The sequence below is a fragment of the Cydia strobilella genome, chromosome 18, assembly GCF_947568885.1.
Source record: "Cydia strobilella chromosome 18, ilCydStro3.1, whole genome shotgun sequence".
Taxonomy (NCBI): domain Eukaryota; kingdom Metazoa; phylum Arthropoda; class Insecta; order Lepidoptera; family Tortricidae; genus Cydia; species Cydia strobilella.
Window position 1 is genome coordinate 16,020,718 of NC_086058.1, and position 19,773 is coordinate 16,040,490.

At 38.2% G+C, this 19,773-nt stretch overlaps 1 protein-coding gene across 2 annotated transcripts in view; it reads left to right on the forward strand.

The window, feature by feature from the left end:
• LOC134749594 (protein prickle-like) overlaps positions 1-19,773 on the forward strand; it is a 518,207-nt gene that overhangs the window by 396,212 nt on the left and 102,222 nt on the right. For both annotated transcript variants that reach the window (XM_063684600.1, XM_063684598.1), the window contains 4 exons: positions 433-687; positions 2,200-2,305; positions 9,168-9,281; positions 10,702-10,830. In XM_063684600.1, the coding sequence (XP_063540670.1) occupies positions 433-687; positions 2,200-2,305; positions 9,168-9,281; positions 10,702-10,830 (604 nt within the window). The remainder of the gene's footprint in view (positions 1-432; positions 688-2,199; positions 2,306-9,167; positions 9,282-10,701; positions 10,831-19,773) is intronic.

Sequence of the window (19,773 nt, forward strand, 5' to 3'; positions counted from 1 at the left end):
TCTAAATATTCCAAAAGAAGAATTTGGGATTAAAAGTAAACGCCTGTTTTGACCTCTTTCTAAAGCGAATGCAAAAATAAGTTAAAAAATGCAAATCCTGCTGGCATATCCCCCCTATGTGCTATATGCTCCCTATATAGATTTAGATATGTATTGTGTTTAAATCATCTTCACTTATGTAGGTAGTTGAATGATGGACATGATGCAAATATTCGCTGCAGTCAGATAAGCTTTGGTAGCTCAATTGATAGGGTCATGTTCAAGAGACCGCGAGTTCATGTCTCTCCCGATGAGGCAGTGATATTTTCCCCTTTGTATCAATAATTTTGTTAGTTAACTTTAAACTTTAAAATATATCATCTGAACAAGATCATCAATTCAATCCATTTAAAATCTAACCCTAGCACTAACAGATCTCTTTCTCCCTTCCAGACCCGTCTGCCGCAACTGCGTGATCTCGCCGACCGGCTCGCCGCCCCCCCTGGACCCCACCCCTCCCCCACCAGCCCCTTCGTCCCCCTCCCCCCAGCCGAGCCACTCCAGCCAATCCCCGCACTCCTACCCGAGGAGGTATCCTGAATACGGACAGTCGATGTCGCAGTGTGCGCAGTCACCGCCTGCGATGGCGCTGTCACCACATCCAGTGCCACAGGGCAAGTTTAGAGGACTTCTGGAACATGCTGAAAGGTAAACAATTACTCTGTACTGTTTAATCTATCAACATCACTATCACCATCATCTATTTACTATGAGAACGTAATCGAATCGAGCAAGCTCCCAACTGCTTCTGCTAACGGAACAGTTTCCTATTTCTGAAAGATCAATGCCAAAGGTAATTGATATCTTAGCAAGATCTCAATCAGTCAATCAATCAGGTCTTCCGAGAGCAAGTTTAGAGATCTGGAGCGTGCTGAAAGGTAAATAATTAATAATCTATAAATATCACCACCCTTCTACTATGAGAACACACCGGGAAACCATAATCTAATCTAGCAAAAACAAGACTCCTACTACTAAAACGGCAGAGGATCCATTATCCAGCATGGCTACTTGATGTTAGATAGATCCAACTCAGTATACATACCTACTTACATACAAAAGTCATTCGATGTCGCAGTGCTCCTAGATCGTGGCGATGTTGTTATCACCACATCCAGTGCAGCAGGGCCAGTTTAAAGGCCTAAGGGCCTGAAAGGTAACTTCGAGAAAAAGCACCATGTCCTCAATAAGAGTGGACTGGAAGGCCCACGTACAAAGCGCGAAGACAAAACTAACAAAGTTTATCTACTCGCTTAACGTGATAAAATTGAATGCGGATTTTGAGTCTGCATTATCCGTATACTACGCGTACATATATTCGAGTCTCCGATATGGTGTGGTCTTATGGGGAGCCAGCACTGACGCTCACGACCTCTTTGTCCTGCAAAAGAAATGTATACGAATCCTGGCAAATATACGGATCCCAAATAGTTGCCGTCCCTTTTTCAGACAATATGAGCTACTTACACTTCCGGCAATATACATAATGGAGGCCGTTATCTTCGCTAGAAAAAACCCCGATCTATTTGAAGCTAAACTGGATACATACAAAACTAGAAGCCAGTATAGAAACAAACTAAAAATACCTAACTCAAAATTAGCCATCTATAGAAACGGGCCCCATTTTATGTGTATCCAAGTAGTAAACAAAATACCCGATGAGATCAAGTTGGAACCAAATGACAAACAGTTTCACAAAAAATTAAAAACTTTTCTCATACAGAAATGTTACTACTCAGTGGAGGAGCTTTTAAATGAGGAAACCTAGTCGCTGTGAGAGAAATTAACTATTAAGCATAGCAATTAAGCAAATATTGACATTGAATTTATTATTGTAATTATTTATACCCCATACATATACAAAAATCTCTCTAACCAATTATTAATAATAGCATGCATGGCCTGTAAATGAAATTTAAATGTAATTTAGTAATAAGCTAGATATAAGACAATTTGTGTGCCCTGACAAAGTGTCATGGAAGCTTCCTGTATAACTTCAATAACATCTCATGTACATGACTTTTACAAATAAACATCTTATCTTATCTTAAGACCTGTTTCAGCTCCAAGTAGCCAAGAACTTTATAAAGAAAAAGATGCCGACAGCAGCATCAGCTGTCCTTGACGTACTTATCTAAGACTTCTTGTATATTCTTCCAGATTAATGAAGCCAGGCGACGCGCACAGGCACTCCCAGAGTGACGACGACTCGGGATGCGCGCTAGAGGAGTACACGTGGGTCCCGCCGGGCTTGAGGCCAGAACAGGTGCGTTAAATCTCTTTCCCACTAACGTCCAGTTTTCTGCAGGATCCCGTTTTAGTTGTATACGTGCTAATATAGTCACGTTGGTCACGTTCACACGAGAATTCTGTTTGCTGGACACACATGGCGCAAATTCATATTCAGTCGCCATCAGATATATCGGAGCGGCCACAAATATCTGAACAAGCCTCTATTGTCTCGGGCTTAGAGTGCGTATTCAGATATTTTGAGCACGTCGGCCGCTCCGATATATCTGATGTCCGATCCATGTAGACGGGCACGTGTGTGCACTAAAATTTTAAAGCCGTGCACGCACACGTCTTGCAAGACTTGTGTCGTCTCTCATAATTGCAGCTAGTCGCAAGTGCTATGCACATATTGCACATCTACGGACACGCAGTTGGCGTGCACACGCCTTTAATGCTAAAATTGACCGAGTAGATCAGAAAATGTATTTTTACTGATGTATAGCTTCAGGCAAATTAGTTTGAAACGTTTTTTCGTATCCTGCAATTTATCCCCCATTAAAGGTGCCCTAAATTATAACAGAACAATAAAACATTCGCATTAGGTGGGTATAAAGTCAGATTTGAATTCCTCGTCTTTATTTTAACAACAAACCGCTAGTTATGTCTCTTATTTGCAGCTTAATTCGGATATCGCATGACAATTCAGAATTAGGAACGAAGAGGCATGCAAATTACGAAATGAACAAAACGATCACATCTGTAATTACCTACTTTTGTCTCGATCTTCGTTTTCGTGGCAATCACCATTATTATTTCTTCTAAATCAAGTGAAGTAGGTTATGTGATAAAGGGTGTCTCAAAAAGGACGCAAGATTTGAAATTGATGAAAAACACATTTTTTTTCGTTATAATACATTTGTATATAAAATCTTGAAATACATAAAATAGGGTTATTTGTAGAACAATACGTCAGGCAAATATCCTCCTAGGCTTTGCTGGCACATACGCACTCTTTTGTCAAAATTTTCTATGACCATTTTGCATAGATGCGGCTGAATTTCTCCGATGCAGCGTCGAATTTCCTCTTTTAAAGCATGAGCGGTTGTGGGCTTATTGGCATAGACTTTAGACTTTAAATAACCCTAAAAAGAAGTCTAAAGGCTTTAAATCGCAAGATCTAGGGGGCCAATTCTGATCACCGAATCGAGAGATCACACGACTAGGAATTTTCGAACCGTACCCGCCAAACTTTCATTACTTTTGAAATATTGTTCAATAATAAAAATGCGTTCAATAATAAAAATCTTTCGTATAACCCGCCATTTTTACAAACCCTAAACATTCAGCAGTCAAATAGTTTTTTTTAATGGTTGCCAGCACTAAAATACAAAAATGGCGGCAAATTAAAATCTTGCGTCCTTTTTGGGATAACCGTTAGTTGGGCCGATTTTTATTTTCGCGTTTCTTTAATTTTTGTCAGTTTATGTTAAAATTTGGTGAATAGATACGAGCTCCATATTCTGTAAAACTGATTTTTTTTGCCGTTTTTTTGCGTAATAGTACGGAACCCTTCGTGCGCGACTAGCACTTGGCCGAGTTTTATTTTTTCCCTGTTAAAGCTGTCAAAAAACAACAAAAAAACCTAAGTTTTCCAATAAAACAAGGTACTGCAGTCCGTCTAAGCTAACTTTGCACCGACTTAAACAAAATTTAAAATGTATTATAACACTAGCTTTTGCCCGCGACTTCGTCTGCGTGGAGTTAGTAAATTGGGTAGCTTATTTTTTATCCAATCCGCTTTTTATCGATTCCCCATACAAACTTCCACCCCCTTTTCACCCCCTTAAAGGATGATTTCTGGGACAAAAACTACCCTATGTCCATCCCCGGGACTCAAATTATCTCTGTACCAAATTTCAACTAAATCGGTTCAACGATTTAAGCGTGAAGAGGTAGGTAACAGACAGACAGACACACTTTTGCATTTATAATAATAGTATGGATTGCCACACTTTGCCACTGCAAATGCCATGCAGAGTTGACTTGGTCCGACTAGTCTTGAAAATATATACCTATTTAGAAAGTATTACTCAAAAATATTTCCATATTCGCAATACAAAATGTGAACCATTGTTGTTTAGAAGTCCTGGGTCCTGCGCTTTTGTGCATTCAATGCACCTATTGTTCCGGCAGTTGCTCTTTTTCGTGTCTGGCTACTTTAGGATATTGGAAGGCAAAACATTGGTGGTTACTGGTTAGGGATGCAAATAAGATGCAATGTTGTAAATGATATTTGGATGTGAATACTTTAAGATAAACGGATGTCATAAAAAATTTAACATTACCTTTTCTTAATACCAAAATCACGTAATCTGACAGATGGATTACACGAGTTTAAAGTTAAGCAACTTATTTCATGATGATGATGATGATGATAGCTAAAAAAGAAAAATGTTTTAAATTCAAAATAATTTGAACACAAATTATTATTTTTTGCACATCGTTTAATTGATATTTCTTGTATTTAAAATTTGTTGTAGAATATTTTCACACAAAATTAAATTAAATTAGTAATTTACCCGCTAACAGTGTTTATTTTTTATTTAAGACATTATTTTATACACAAGCAAAACCTTAGGAAATGCTCTGACTAGACGAGAACATATGAATCTAGGCTCGGACGTAATGACTTCTTCCACTTTAAGTACATTTTTTCTATTATATAACTACACATTTAGAAAAAATTCTAAAGCCCTGTAATAAGATTTTCTCTAATTAACTTCCGGCACAAATTACTTTCACTTCCAAAATAACTATAATTAAAAGGGGGGTATAATAGCTCCCTTAATTCTCTTAATTCCACAAATACCGCATCCGCAGTATTTATAATTGGAATAAAAATAAAGAAATACAATCAAAGAGCAGCCGAGCAAAAAATTAAAATGTCTCTCGAGGGGTCGCGTCTTTGGAAAATGACCTTTTCTGGACTATATTTCAAGGGAATAAAGTCTACATTTTGCTCGTTTAATTATGGTTTTCTTAGTACAGACAGACAGATTTAAGATGGGCTATTTATTTGTTTTTATAAGGGCTGGGGTGCGGTGAGATAAAGTTATCGTTAATATAGCAATAAATATGAATTTTTCGAGTGTGAAATTGTCGGTGACATTATATTTCATACTTTCTAAGTCCTTATACATACGTATACTTAGCATATATAAATATAATATGAATTTTCTCTAAAAATATTTATTTCATTTAATTTGCACACTACATTAAAAATAAAATACAGAATTTGAGAAAATTTAAAAAAATAATATAGTTACATGTAAAAAATCCGCAACGCAGGCTTCGTTAGGTGGCCACAAATACAAATCAGCAACATGCTTCGTCCCAAAAAAATGAATGAATTTTCTCTAATGATTTTTACGCCTAAGATCCTAATCTGTTAAACAAAACCATTGTTTCTTTTTTGCGAGCGGTCGGCCATTGTGTATGAGCGCGTGTCAAAGCAACAATGTCGTTTAAATAGCGGCTGTATGGCGGTGGTTTTAAGCTTCAAATCTATGTTATATTTATTTATTTATTTTAAACTTTATTGCACAAGAACAAGTACAAAAGGCGGACTTAATGCCTTGAGGCATTCTCTACCAGTCAACCACTGGGCCAAACAGAAATTAGTTAAGGTGGGTGCAGTGCGATGCGAAAAAAAAATGTTCTAAATATAAATTCTAATACCAACGCCAATAATATGAGCGCTTGCCTACTCGCGCTCGCACAAAAGAAACAATGGCTTTTGTTTAACAGATTATATAGGGTCTTAGGCGTAAAAATCATTTGAGAAGATTCATATTATACTAGGTAGGTATTGTTTTACGTACGCGGCTATTACATATTACCTATTCGGAATTTAATATCGACAGCATAGTATTATATAATCTGTGTCGACAGGTAGATATTTGGTTGAGAGGCACTGCATTTTTAAGCCAGGCAATGTTTGGCATGTTCAATAAAGACAATACGTGTTACAGAATAGTTATAGGTACCCTGGGATCGCCCCCAAATGTAATTTCGGCGATATTTCGATTGCTATCTTAAATACAGTTTACTTCAACGTTTTTGTTTACCTCTAGGCTCCAGCCTTATTAAGATCCAATATTATATTACACACACTAGCTTTTGCCCGCGACTTCGTCTGTGTGGAATTAGTAATTTGGGTACCTTAATTCTTAAACAAATCTGCTTTTTAATCCACCCTTTTTCACCCCCAAATTGGTCCACACTATACATTTCCACCCCATTTTTTACACCCTTAAGGGATGATTTCGGGGATAAAAGTTATTCTATATCCTTTCCCACAGCTCAAACTATCCCCATACCAAGTTTCATCTAAATCGGTTCACCGATTATTGATTCCCCATACAAATTTCCACCCCCCTTTTCACCCCCTTGAGGGGTGAGTTCTGGGATAAAAAGTATCCTATGTCCTTCCCCGGGACTCAAACTATCTGTATACCAAATTTCAACTTAATCGGTTCAGCGGTTTAAGCGTGAAGAGGTAACACACAGACAGACAGACAGACAGACAGACTTTCGCATTTATAATATTAGTATGGATTATGTACACATTATAATATCCCTTATATATTAACCCTTTTTGAATGAATGTATGTATACATTTAGATACCGATTTACAAAAAAAGTGACTTTTCTTTAACCACCCTTCTATTAACTGCAAAATCTGCAACCACTATGCCATTTATCACGCACGCGATTCCATTACACATTCACAAACTTAACCATTCATCTACAAAGCGCAAAACTCCAATCCTTTTCATAATCATTTGTTTGTGTTTAGTTGGTTTCCAATTTAACCAGCTGTAAGATTATGTTGGTAATTGTATCCTCACGACTGGTGTGGAATCATAAATTTGTAAACAGATAGTAATGCGATTGTAATTAGTTCGATTTCAGTTGATTTATGGATGATGTTAAGTTGGTTATAAAATAAATAAATGTTCAATGATACTCCATAAATCATTTGGCAGGACAAGTGCATGTAGTCCGTTTGCCAGTGTCACGGTTAGGACCTAGACCACTAATAAGGAGCGGAATAATAAAATCTAGATTCGTGCAATAATAAATTTAATTAAAATATCAGAAGCTAACTTAAAGATTGAGATTTAGCGAATCTTTATTTCTAGTAGGGTCGTAGGTTATTTGTAAATTCACACAAATGGATCCTATCTACTTTGCGGTTAGGTACTCTTGTCTGTATGTGCCGTCGGTGGTGTGCGCGGGCGCTGCAACTGTGGCCGACTGTACTCTGGTGGCTGCCCGGGGCGAGAAGAGATGACCGTCTTCCGACCGGCGAGAGTAGTGTTGGTGGTAGGGTGGCTGCGGTGGATCCTCCACCCAAAATAGCAGCCCGAACTTTAGACCCTGGAACGCGTCATTGTAACGCATGAGAATACAGTCCGGCAACTTAATTTGTGAGCATCCCCGGCAAGCGGCAGAAGAAAGAAAGCACCTATAATGTAGCAGTGATGCCGTGGATGTTCACAATCAGAATCGGAGATTACAATTTATAAATACAATTTATTTATTTCCCCGTGGTTTCCCCATAGCAAACGGACTACATGTATTCCTTGTAATATGAACTTCTTCGTAGCCTCCTAAGTCCCAGTTTTTTTTAAACGTCATAGTCCTAGAGGCCTCTTGTTCATTTTTTTGCACAATAAATATTTACTGTCAGTCCTGAACAGACTATTTACAACTCTATGGACTGTCAGAATACTCCGCGCGAGCATTCAAATTTGAAAGCGGGGGCATCTAAACATTTTGTACCGAAATATGTACTATCGGTGTTTATTACTATAGTAGTTTACTTAATGCTGGGACTGAAGGGTGACTTTTATTATGTACAAAATTTGGTACCGCAGGACTTAGGAGTTAATAGGATATATGGCACCTTGCACATACACACTGAACTTAATCTAAAAGTTAAATACATTTTCATCACATTAATAAGGCGAAACATTAAAACTCATATACAAATAAATGCTATTAAACATTTATCATTCAATATCACTACATAGTATAAAATAAAGTCGCTTCCTGCTGTCTGTCTGTCCCTATGTATGCTTAGATCTTTAAAACTAGCAACGGATTTTGATGCGTTTTTTTAATAGATAGAGTGATTCAAGAGGAAGGTTTATATGTATAATGTATAATACATCAGCATTTCACCCGTGCGGGCGCTAGTCTTCACATATAAGTCAATTCCACCGGCCAACATACGGCAACAACTCAAAATTTGCATCATCTTTGCTACTCTTGAGGAATATTGTGGATAAAATGCAGCTTTCTCACTTTCTTTCTCAGTTTTTGACGAATAAAGAAAGCGTTCATGAGCAATCAAAGAAATGCATACCTTATGCTTTCCTTTTGTAAACACAATGCCCCAATTTCATCAAGAATTTCTCTCAAGACCGGCGCCAATAATCCTTCGTCCTACATAACGCAGCTATCATATTATTAGGTTATTACCATCGGCATGGGGTCTAATTTAATAAACTACATATGACCACCCACAATCCTACGAAAAGTCGTCTTTCCTATACATAACCTACGTTAGTTACGACCTTTTGATTGGTATTATAGTTATTATGGCGCTCACGTCGCAGTTTCATTAGTGCGGTCTTTATTAAATATAATTTATAACGGAAAATATGTGTGCTTCTTTATTAACTTGTGTTTATATTTGATCGTGTGGAAAATATAAATGAGGTTTTTATAAGAACGAATAATGACACACACATCACAACTTTAATAATACATTATATTATACCCGTACTTCGCTCGGATAAATATATAGTCAATTTATCACATTCCAGGTCCACCTGTACTTCTCGGCTCTTCCAGAAGATAAGGTTCCCTACGTGAACAGCGTCGGAGAGCGGTATCGTCTCAAGCAGTTATTACAGCAGCTGCCTCCACAGGACAATGAGGTAAGAGTTATCATTCTTCTGTACCTACTTTTGTGATTCAAGTTTCATAAGTAATGATCGGACAAATCATTGCAAAACCATCAAAAATCATTTATATCTCAAAATAGGACAAGATTTATTAAACTCATATTATGTACAGTATTTTTGAATAAAATTTCCAGATTATACTCAAAAATGCAGTTCATAATAATTGTTCAATTTTTTTATCCTGTTCCATACCATATTTATTTTTGCGATAATTTGTCCGAACTCTGTTCATGTATACAGCGTTGAGATAGAGATACCGTTTGAAGCATAAAATTGTGGATAAAATGCATTGACTTATATTTATAAAGACGGGCCTTACGGGCACTAATAATGGTGCTAGTTCAGCGGTGTCACTCACGAATTCGAGCCAATCGTGCAGTCTAACGCAACTAGTTGCGACCAATCGTGCGCGTGCGCATCAACCAGTCGCATTGTGACGTTAGACTTGTGCGTGACACCGCTCGGCTGTACTGGCACCATTCTTAGTCTTTACGAAGTAATATACAGGGTGTCCTTAGCCATTGGACAAAGCCGAAATGTACATTTACATTAGGGTATTTAGAATCAGTATACAAAGTATCATAACAACCGGTGTAGCGGTTACGAAGAAATTTAAAAAATTACGATTTTTTACTTTGGAGCAGCTTGTATGTGTTAATAGCTCGTTAGTATGAAACCTTCTTCGACCTTATTGATTCTCTGTTTTATTTATGATATTAATAAGATTCTGACTTTTGACAAATGTCATCACTGCCGCACATTTTCGAACAAGTTGTCTATGGATGGTATAGAAAGGATCGCTGCGCAATCTCTTATGGCAGAATTGTTGTAAAAGTGACCGCGTTAAGCTTTAAATAATAGTTCCTAATCTCTCCGGTGGCGCTAGTTAGGCTCTGGGACATGAGTATAACATGAACTATATAAGGCAACAAATAACCCGACCAAATTACGTAGGTTGTTTTTGATAGTATTTCGGTGTATAGTGGCGCCGCCTAATTACTATTTTTTGATGGACACTTTTCATACATAGAGATTTGGCTCCTTTATACAGTCTCCATGAAGTTGTCAAAAACACTGCCAATGATTAATACAGTATGTTTCTTTTTGTTGTCGATCATTGGAATTAATGTTAATAAATAAATTTTAATTTTGTTTGAATTTTTTTTTTCTTTTGTTCTAATTAAAAAAATACTAACGTTAGAGCATTCTTGAGCAGTAACCTTACGTGGGATTTCAGGGTTTGTCCAATGGCTAAGGTCACCCTGTATAAGTCAATGATAAAATGCAACTTTCTCATCAGATTTCGAAGTATAAAGAAAGCCTTTTATTACGAGCTGCTGTGATGAAAATAAACATTAAATTTCTGCTATAATCCTTACTGATATAATTCCAGGTCCGCTACTGCCACGCGCTCTCCGACGAAGAACGGAAAGAACTCCGGCTGTTTAGCGCGCAGAGGAAAAGAGAGGCACTCGGGCGAGGGCAAGCGAGACAGTTGCATGCGCCGGCGCCGTGCGAGCGGGTACGTACTCTGTCTCTTTCACACTTTTCAATCACAACCATACAGACGCAGTCTTGAAGAACGGAGGGAGAGCAAAGAGGAAGACGAAAACCCGGTGCAAGTATATTCTCGAGAAAGTATAGACTTGTAGAGTACAGAGCGGACACTTTAATTGGTTTAATTTAACCACCAAACTAGTACTTACTTCAAATACATATACATATATAATATAAGCCAGACGTTGTTAAAAAGGTCATGAAAATATGTGAAACAAACGGTAGAGCCATTCGAAATTACAGGCAGTGGCATCTAACGGTGAGTGGCGTAATTGTTTTGGAACAGGACATTAATAGGCTACTAGCGCCATCTGTTGGGAAGTAATGTTGTAACAGGTTTTTGTACATCTATTTATACTTTATAGAACGCAACATTAACAGTGTTCTTGTTTTTAATTTATCTTGAATATATACAGTGCTGACCTTCCAGAGAAATAATAACCACCAGTGTGATGATTTGAATACTCAAATATCAATTGTCCGGTCTCACATTTCGTTAGTATAATGATTTATTTCAGTTTCCAATCGCGGGTCCTTTTTTTAACAGAAGGTATATTGAAAAATCACCACCTCAAAAATCACCACCTCGGTTCTTTGCTTATATGTAAATGCCACGGATATTAAAATAAGAAGAAGGTAAGAAAAAGTGGATTAAAATGTCTCAGGCGAGACTGGAACTTCATCAAGACTTACAACAGATATAAGATATTAATAACCATATGACATAAACTTTAGTCAATACCAAGTCTTTCATAATATCCTTTTGCCTTGGATTAGATCAAAAGGGAAACAAATGCTCCTAATCCAGCTTTAATTAAAATCTGATCAGTGCCCTAAACACGTTTCCATCATTTGTATCCTCTCCCTCGATGCGGTGAGACAAACCTTGGGGTGGTTAAGATTAGCTAAACAGACGGTTTCTTTACGTGACGTCTTATTTTGAGCTGATTTTGAATATTTTGTTAGTCTTCAGACCAGGTAAATTATACTTACTTATAGTTTGAATATTCTCAAATGATTTTTATGCCAAAGATCCTAATCTGTTAAACAAAAGCCATTGTTTCTTTTCTGCGAGTGCGTGACCTTTATATGGCGCGATGACCCAAAATGAGTCTTTTTTTAATGACGAATAGGCAGGCGTTTGGCCACGATCCCACCTGATGGTAAGTGAAGATGCGGTCTACGGTGGAGCACGTTTACCTATGAGATACCTATTAACTCTTGCCTTGAAGAGCCCCAGATTGTACTCATGCGAAAACACAGACTCAGGCAGGGCGTTCCACTCCTTGGCCTCCAACAGAAGAGCACGCCACTTTGCTCGGTCCAGAGCGATATCACATCAGCGTTTCGCCGATGCCGAGGTCACGGAGATCCGCCTCCACTCCATCCGCCCAACGATATTTAGGATGACCAACAGGACGGCGTCCAGTTGGTCGACCCAAGTAGGCCCTTTTGGCTGCCCGATCTTCACTCATCCTTTCGAGGTGACCAAGCCAGCGGAGACGATGCGCTTTGGTGATGCGGTTAGGCTTTGGTACAAGGTAAATTATAAGATCTTCAAATTTAATACTTACATACGTTATTTAAATTTCGATCAACGATTCCTGGGCCCCTGAGCCCCTTTCATACGGAATCAGGAAAGCGCTAAGGTCGTCTGATCTTCGACGTTCTAGCAATGATTCGTGCATTTGTATCCTCCCTCCTGGAGATAAACTGGCACCAAATCTGACATTAGCTAAGGCATTTTCAGATTCAAGATGTAGTCTCTAATAGATACATAATTGATGTTAGAAAGAACATGATTAAAGACAATCGCCAAACCAAATCCTATTGTGTAGACCGTATTTTGACCAACGTTTAAATACATCCACTCAACATAATAAACTTGAAAACATCCATCAACCAGACTTTGAATAGCTAATCTCGCGAAAAAACCTCCCCCGAACAGACAGAACAATATGCAAATGTGCGAATTAATTTCACTCTCCAGTTAATGCGTTAAGCTGCACCTACACAATTAGTTTAAATACAAGCGTATTTACTCTGGCAGCTCTTTTGTCTTTCGAGGGTGGGGACAGAGTGCTAGTGGAAGTGGTGAGCGTTTCCTGATTTAGTGACTAACAAGAGGGACGACGCTATACGTGAGAAACGATAGGATGTATCTCTTATCGCGTCTCACGTATAGCGGCGTCTCTCTTGTTAGTCACTAAATTTAGCAAAGTGTAATAAGCCCTTTACGGCGCGCGAGTCTAATTACATTGCCGACTATTGAGGTTACATCCAATTCAGACAACCGTTCAGAAACGCGATGTCATGAATTTCGCATTCTTATAAAAGTTATAAAGTTGCAAACTGACCGATAATCAAATAGCAATTTTAAGTTTCATTGATCGGTTAATTTTAACAAAAACATACCGAATATATGCAAGTAAAAAGAAGGATCCAGGAAAGATTTTATAAATATACTAACAATTCTTAACTGACCATAGCTGGAACTTTCGTCTTTGAAACAAGGTTTTCAAATTGTCAGTTTGCAAAAAGCAAAGATAGATATAACTCCGTAATAGATGGATACAGACTAAGGAAAAAACGTGCCTCGAAAATCACGAAAATTTAATTCTCGATCAGATGGCGCCACTAGTTTTGGCCTACTCTCGTATAGAGGGCGTTGACGGTTTCGTTTGTTATTTATAATTTTAACGCATATCAGTGAAAGAACATGGGTCGAAATCATATAAAAATAATTAATGCAAATAAAAAAAAACATTAATCCATATTTAAATGTGAATTAGCTCAAGCAACTTATTAACGACCCAATGTAATGTTTAACCTACATTGTTGCAACGCCAGAAAGCAGCCGTTAGCAGAAATAGTACATGGATATCTTCTAAAATATTGCAAAGAAATAAAACGAAATTTTTAAACAACGTTACTTTCACACCGCATTGTTTGCCAACGCCAATACAGGAGTAAAACCTTGACTTCTTCGCCCTCCATTCGCGCCTAACACATGGTAAGAATCCGCTCGAATTCCATAGATACATGTTTTCATTACTCTTGAAAGTTAAGCCTTAACCGAAACCTCACCGCATGGTAGGCCGTTTTGACTTTTCCGCCGCCCGTTCCGCTCGCCGCCCAACGTTTTCCGCCTGCTCCGCTCGCCGCCTATAGTGTAATGTTCGCCGTCCGCTCCGCTCATCCCCCAGTCCCGGGCACCCCCGGCGGGTAACATTTTAATCCCGAGGCCGATAAATCATCTGCCCCTCTGCAATTGATACGTGTTCCCCCTGTTTCTGTTTCGTCTGGCTACTGATGAGTTATGTCTGTTTTCGAGTTTTTCCGAACATGCTTTGAAACAACAGTTTAATAGACTTGCGCTTTTAAAATATCTTTCTTCTTATTAAGTACCTTCTGTATTTAAGCAAATAAGACTGCGTCACATTATTTTGTGATACAAAAAAAGGTAAACCTCGTTAAAATATGAAAATGGGACTTCAAAACACAACCTACAAAAGAGTTGAGATCTAAATGGGCGCCAAGTGCTGTAGATAATCTGATAGGCAAATAAATTGAAGCTCGGCCACAGCATAAGTAATAGTATTATCATACAGAACGGCCACGCAGCCCCCCCCCCCCCCCCCCCCACGACTCGAATTATCTCGCCCCGCGACAGCAGATTGACGGCCGTTTGCCGGCCGCTCACTGTACTATTTTTAAACAACTTACTCACACTATGACGCATGACGCGTGTACAGACGTGCCGTTCACACATAGAAACGCATAAAGAGTCTAGTCTCGTCTCGTCTAAAATCGCAATCCAACCAATTTCATAAGGGGTCCCTTTCCCACCTTAAAATTAGTGAAGACGTAATAGTTATTTTTAATATCCCTGCTTAAAGACCCTTCGTTAAAGGGTCGCGATCGAAGTTCCGAACAAAAATGCGGGTTCGTTCTCGTCACGGCTTTTTTCACTAATGACCGAACTTTTTAATTTTAGCGATTTCTCTAATTGGGGCGCTCAAATTGCGTTTGTTAAAAAGTTGATCATTCTTTTCACTCCCTTGTTTGGAGGCTCAGTTACCCGACTGCGGCGACTTGAAGAGGAGGATTGTGTGTTTGACATATATTTATGTTCATCTGTCTATATGTTGCCGCATAGCTCATGCGTCGAATATGTTGGTTAAAGTCCGTCTGTACCGGCCGTTATTTTTTCACTAAACAATATCCCAATCGGGTGGAGTATCAAAATTAAAGATTTAGGGTCGGTTGCACCAAACTGTTTATCATGGTTAAAAAGTTCGCTAAATTTTAATGTATGGAAAGTTTCATAGTAAATCGCCGCGGCGCGCCAAGTGACGTTGATCAGTCTGTCAAGTGCGGATGGTGCAACTGGCACTTAAAGTACAAAATTATACAACACAGAATTAATCTAGAGAGATAGATAAAGAAATAATAAAGTTAAGAGTGTGGCGTTTATAAGGTATATTATAACTAGGTAATACTTACATTAATTGTAATATTATCAAATTAGCCATACATCATAACATACCATAAATAATCCCACATGAACACACACACCACGCATAAGAGCCGTAACAGCCATTAGAAAATTCATTCAATGTTTTACCGTATTTCCCCACAACAATATCCAATTCAAACTGACTCTAATGGCTCTTACTGCTGTTATTTTGGAGCAGAACATTTCTCCTGATAATCTATATCTGCACGCAACACATTAGAGTAATTGGACATTTACGTAAACCAAAAGTCATACTGACTTAGTTGAGTACAGCGCCATCTGTGGAATAGCGGAACAACTAATGGGCCAAGGAAATCGTAAACATGAAAATTGGAAATTTATGAAGCTACAGCTCAATGAAAGACATCTCTGTCTGTCATTTTAAGTGTTCCCGGCAAGTTCGGTTCTCCATACAAACGTAGCTCCGCTCTCATTTTAAAACGACTAGCTAGATTGCTCTGAAACTTTGTACTTTGGATTTAATTATTAAATTTAGATGAAATTTGGTATGGACATAGTTTTAAGCCCGAGGAAAAGGGATACCGCCGTTTAGCCAAAATATTTTTCGCCAAATTTCACTTCCCAACAAACTTATGGCATCAGTTTCATTTCCCAAATTTAATTTTAGCAAGTTTTTATTTCGCAACCATTTCATTTCGCAACCCCATAGTTGGGAAATGAAAATCACGTACAAGGTTGGGTTAGGTTAGGTTGGATTATGAAAATTTGCGAAATGAAATTTTGCCAAATGATAATTTGCGTAAAATAGTTTGGGAAGTAATACTTTGGGAAACGATTTTTGGCAATACATTAGTGAACCCGAGGAAAAACATAGGATAGTTTTTATTAATAATCATCATCCTACGCAGACGAAGTCGCGGGCAAAATCTAGTATTATTAAACATATTAATAACGGGTCACTCACGTATTTTAAATCGAAAACGCTCGACATGCTTCACTCCGTACCGAGTAGCGTCATCAGGAGTCTGCGCCGGTTCGTCACCGTCGACGCAATTTAAATGTAAACGACGTTTAATATGTCTGTGTCTCACGGAAGTTTTATTATTAAAATCTAGTATTAAATATATTTAGTGAAATTTCACGTAAATCAGTGCATCCAGCAGATAAGTATATAATTATATACTCACACGCGAAGGCAAAGTCCATCCCTTCGCATTTTCTTTTCATGTTTTCTCTCTTTTAATTGAAGTCGGTTAAAGGCCCTTCACATCAAAGAACTAAAGTAAAAGAGCTATCAGTTCGCGAAACGGAACGGTTAGAGCACTCTTGTTGTTAAAATCGCTGGGGCGATGAAGACTTACAGAATCTGTGTCCATTGTACGGTACGTCACGGCACGTCCACATTAAAACGAAACGGAGAGATCACTCTTGTTAAAATATCTGGGGCGATAGACTGAGAGCTATAGGGTTTGTGTCCACTACCTATGAGAAATGACACGCCAAAAGTATTGTGTCCTTTTTACACTTAAAAAAATAATATGAACAACTTAAAATAGACCAGATTAAACACAGGGCTAAAGGTAGGACACGCTTGTTTCATTACGAAGAATTCAGAATTGATTAGATTTTTCCTAGTCGGTGAATGCGCAAAATTGGCAACGGGCAAAATTGCCCGGGGAAAAGGTGCCCGAATTCCGATCCGAAGACCGAGGAGGTTTTGATGTTTTTGATGTTAATAAAGGAGTTAACTATGTGACAACCAATCGAGTATATTCATCCATGTACCTAATTTAGCATTTGGAGCATTCCACGGTGTGTCCCGTAAAAACGCATTTTATTTCGTGTATTAGAACAATTTTTTCATCGTTTTAAGCTGATGGTTATTTTTCTTGCCGTATTTTTGCCCATTTATCACAGAAAAACAAACTAGATCTGCAAATCTTCAAAAAATTCGCGTTTGTACGGGACAACGGTAGACTATTTCGTGGAATGCTCCATTTAAGAAATCGCAGCAATACAATGGAAACAGGCGAAAATCAAAGTGTCGCCACAGCGCTATTATACAGAGAGTGCTTCCAGCCCATTAAACGCTAATTGCTATTGAAGGGAGTGGAGCCGCTGTTTTGACAAATGCCGTTTTATGCCACGGCTGGTAGATTCTGAAGAGTCTGAATTGAGGAAGTTTAATTGGTGTCTTCTATTTTAAACGCTAATGACTAGGCATAGGATGATTTTGTTATGTCTGACCATATTCTGAGGGGTGAATATGTACGTGGGTCATACTTAACAACTTTCACTATGGGGCCAACCCCGAAATCGCGAAAACAAATCACCCGTCTCATACATTTCGGTGAATCACATGTCAATATTTTCTATGGAACAGCAAGTGAGTTTTGTTTTTTGCAATTTCGGCGTTGGTCCCATTGTAAAAGTTGTTCAGTAATTTCAGATTGAAATGATAAACCTAAATTCGCTGTATTTTATTAAATACGGTATCTGAAGCTACATAAATTAATTACAAACATAGATATACCTCATCCTATTGTAAGTACGAAGTTTCAGAGCAAACTAGCTACTTGTTTTAAAATGAGAGCGTAACTACGTTTGTATGGAGAACCGAGCTTGCCGGGGACCCTTAACTTTTCGTCATTGCCATCAAACAATGTGCACTTTCGTTAGCACCACAGAAATAAATATACCATAGAAGACACAAATGCATCTACTTCGCGTGTCCGAACCCCGACCAAGCGTCGAGATTGACCGTCGCTCTTTGCAGTCCACGCGCGTCAGTTGTTGCAGCCGGACGTCCGTGAAAACTTAAAAAATGCTTCGTTGCATGATAATTAACTGCAACAGCCCAAAAATTGCGAGCACCCAAAGGCAATAACATATTTCCTATCACAGATAAGTAATTTTAAAATTATATGATGCGTAAAATTTGTATGAAAAAGTCGGCACGCTGGGTTTCAATACAAATCGTGGTATTTGCGTCATCTAGCTTATACACTAAATCTGTGGTTAGCACCTTAATTAAAGCTATTAAGCCTAGCTACATATATCAAGCATATATCAAGTGACAAGCACCACATGTGGTACTGTAATAGCGCATTAAGTGTGAGAGTTTGCTTATTAAGAGGTCTTGTAAATGTGTATACAGTTCAAATATATATTATTGTTCACAAAAAAAGAAATACGAGAGAAATAACAGGTGGTTTTAAAGTCCGTCTAAAGCTATTTGCTTTACTTGAACAGAAAAAAAACCGGACAAGTGCGAGTCGGACTCGCCCACCGAGGGTTCCGTACTTTTTAGTATTTGTTGTTATAGCGGCAACAGAAATACATCATCTGTGAAAATTTCAACTGTCTAGCTATCACGGTTCATGAGATACAGCCTGGTGACAGACAGACGGACAGCGGAGTCTTAGTAATAGGGTCCCGTTTTTACCCTTCGGGTACGGAACCCTAAAATGGGAGTGTCATTATGAACGTCATATTTTCATAGAAATTTGACATAAATGATGACATGGCATGGCCACAATTCGTCATTGCAAATGCTAAGAATTAAGGCAACTCGTCCAGACAACTTTTTTGTTGAGTAGAGGAAATTGCCGAAATATCAAAAATTTACTTAGTACCTATAGGTTAAACAAAAACAGAGAAAATTGTACAGTTACAACGTTACAAGTATTTAACAAAACCCAAAACCTTCTTGATTAACGTTTTTATATTGATTGAGAAAGGAACGTAAGGCGACTGTACAACAGAGTACAACAATTATCGGTCAATTTTATGTAAATTCGGATCATTACAAGTTAATAGTTCTCTTTTCTTATTTCTCACCATTTACCAGGCTATAGTTATTTGTGCAACAAGAGAGGAAAGTTGTTTTTTCTTGCGTGTTTATTTTGAGTCCCGAGAAAACGAAAGATTCTATAATTGAATCACGTTAGAATCTTGAGCGTAGCGAGGGACTCAAAAACACGAGATGTAAAATAACTTTGCTCTCGTGTTGCAAACATAATTTTTCACCTCTGTAGTGAGAACATATTAAAGGGTAAAATGTATTTCGAATTACACAGAATAATACAGAAAAAAAAATGTAATAAAAGTATGAAGTGGCAGTTCATTGCCTTCACTAAATTAAAAAGCTACTTTGTTTCACTCCCTGGAGTGAGGAAAGTGCGACTTTCCTCGCTCCAGGGAGTGACGAAAAAAGGCTTGTTCGAGCTGCTGAGGTGAAAAAAAATTTGTCATGCCCCCATAACTCTCGGCTAACGAGCGTACTTTTCAACTACAGTATTTTTCCCTCACCTGCACCTGACAACGACCATAAACACAATATTTCCCACTTTCACTCATTTCCCTTTATCAACAAACAAATGCATTAAGTCTGAATACAAACTTATGACATTTGCAGTCTTAATAACA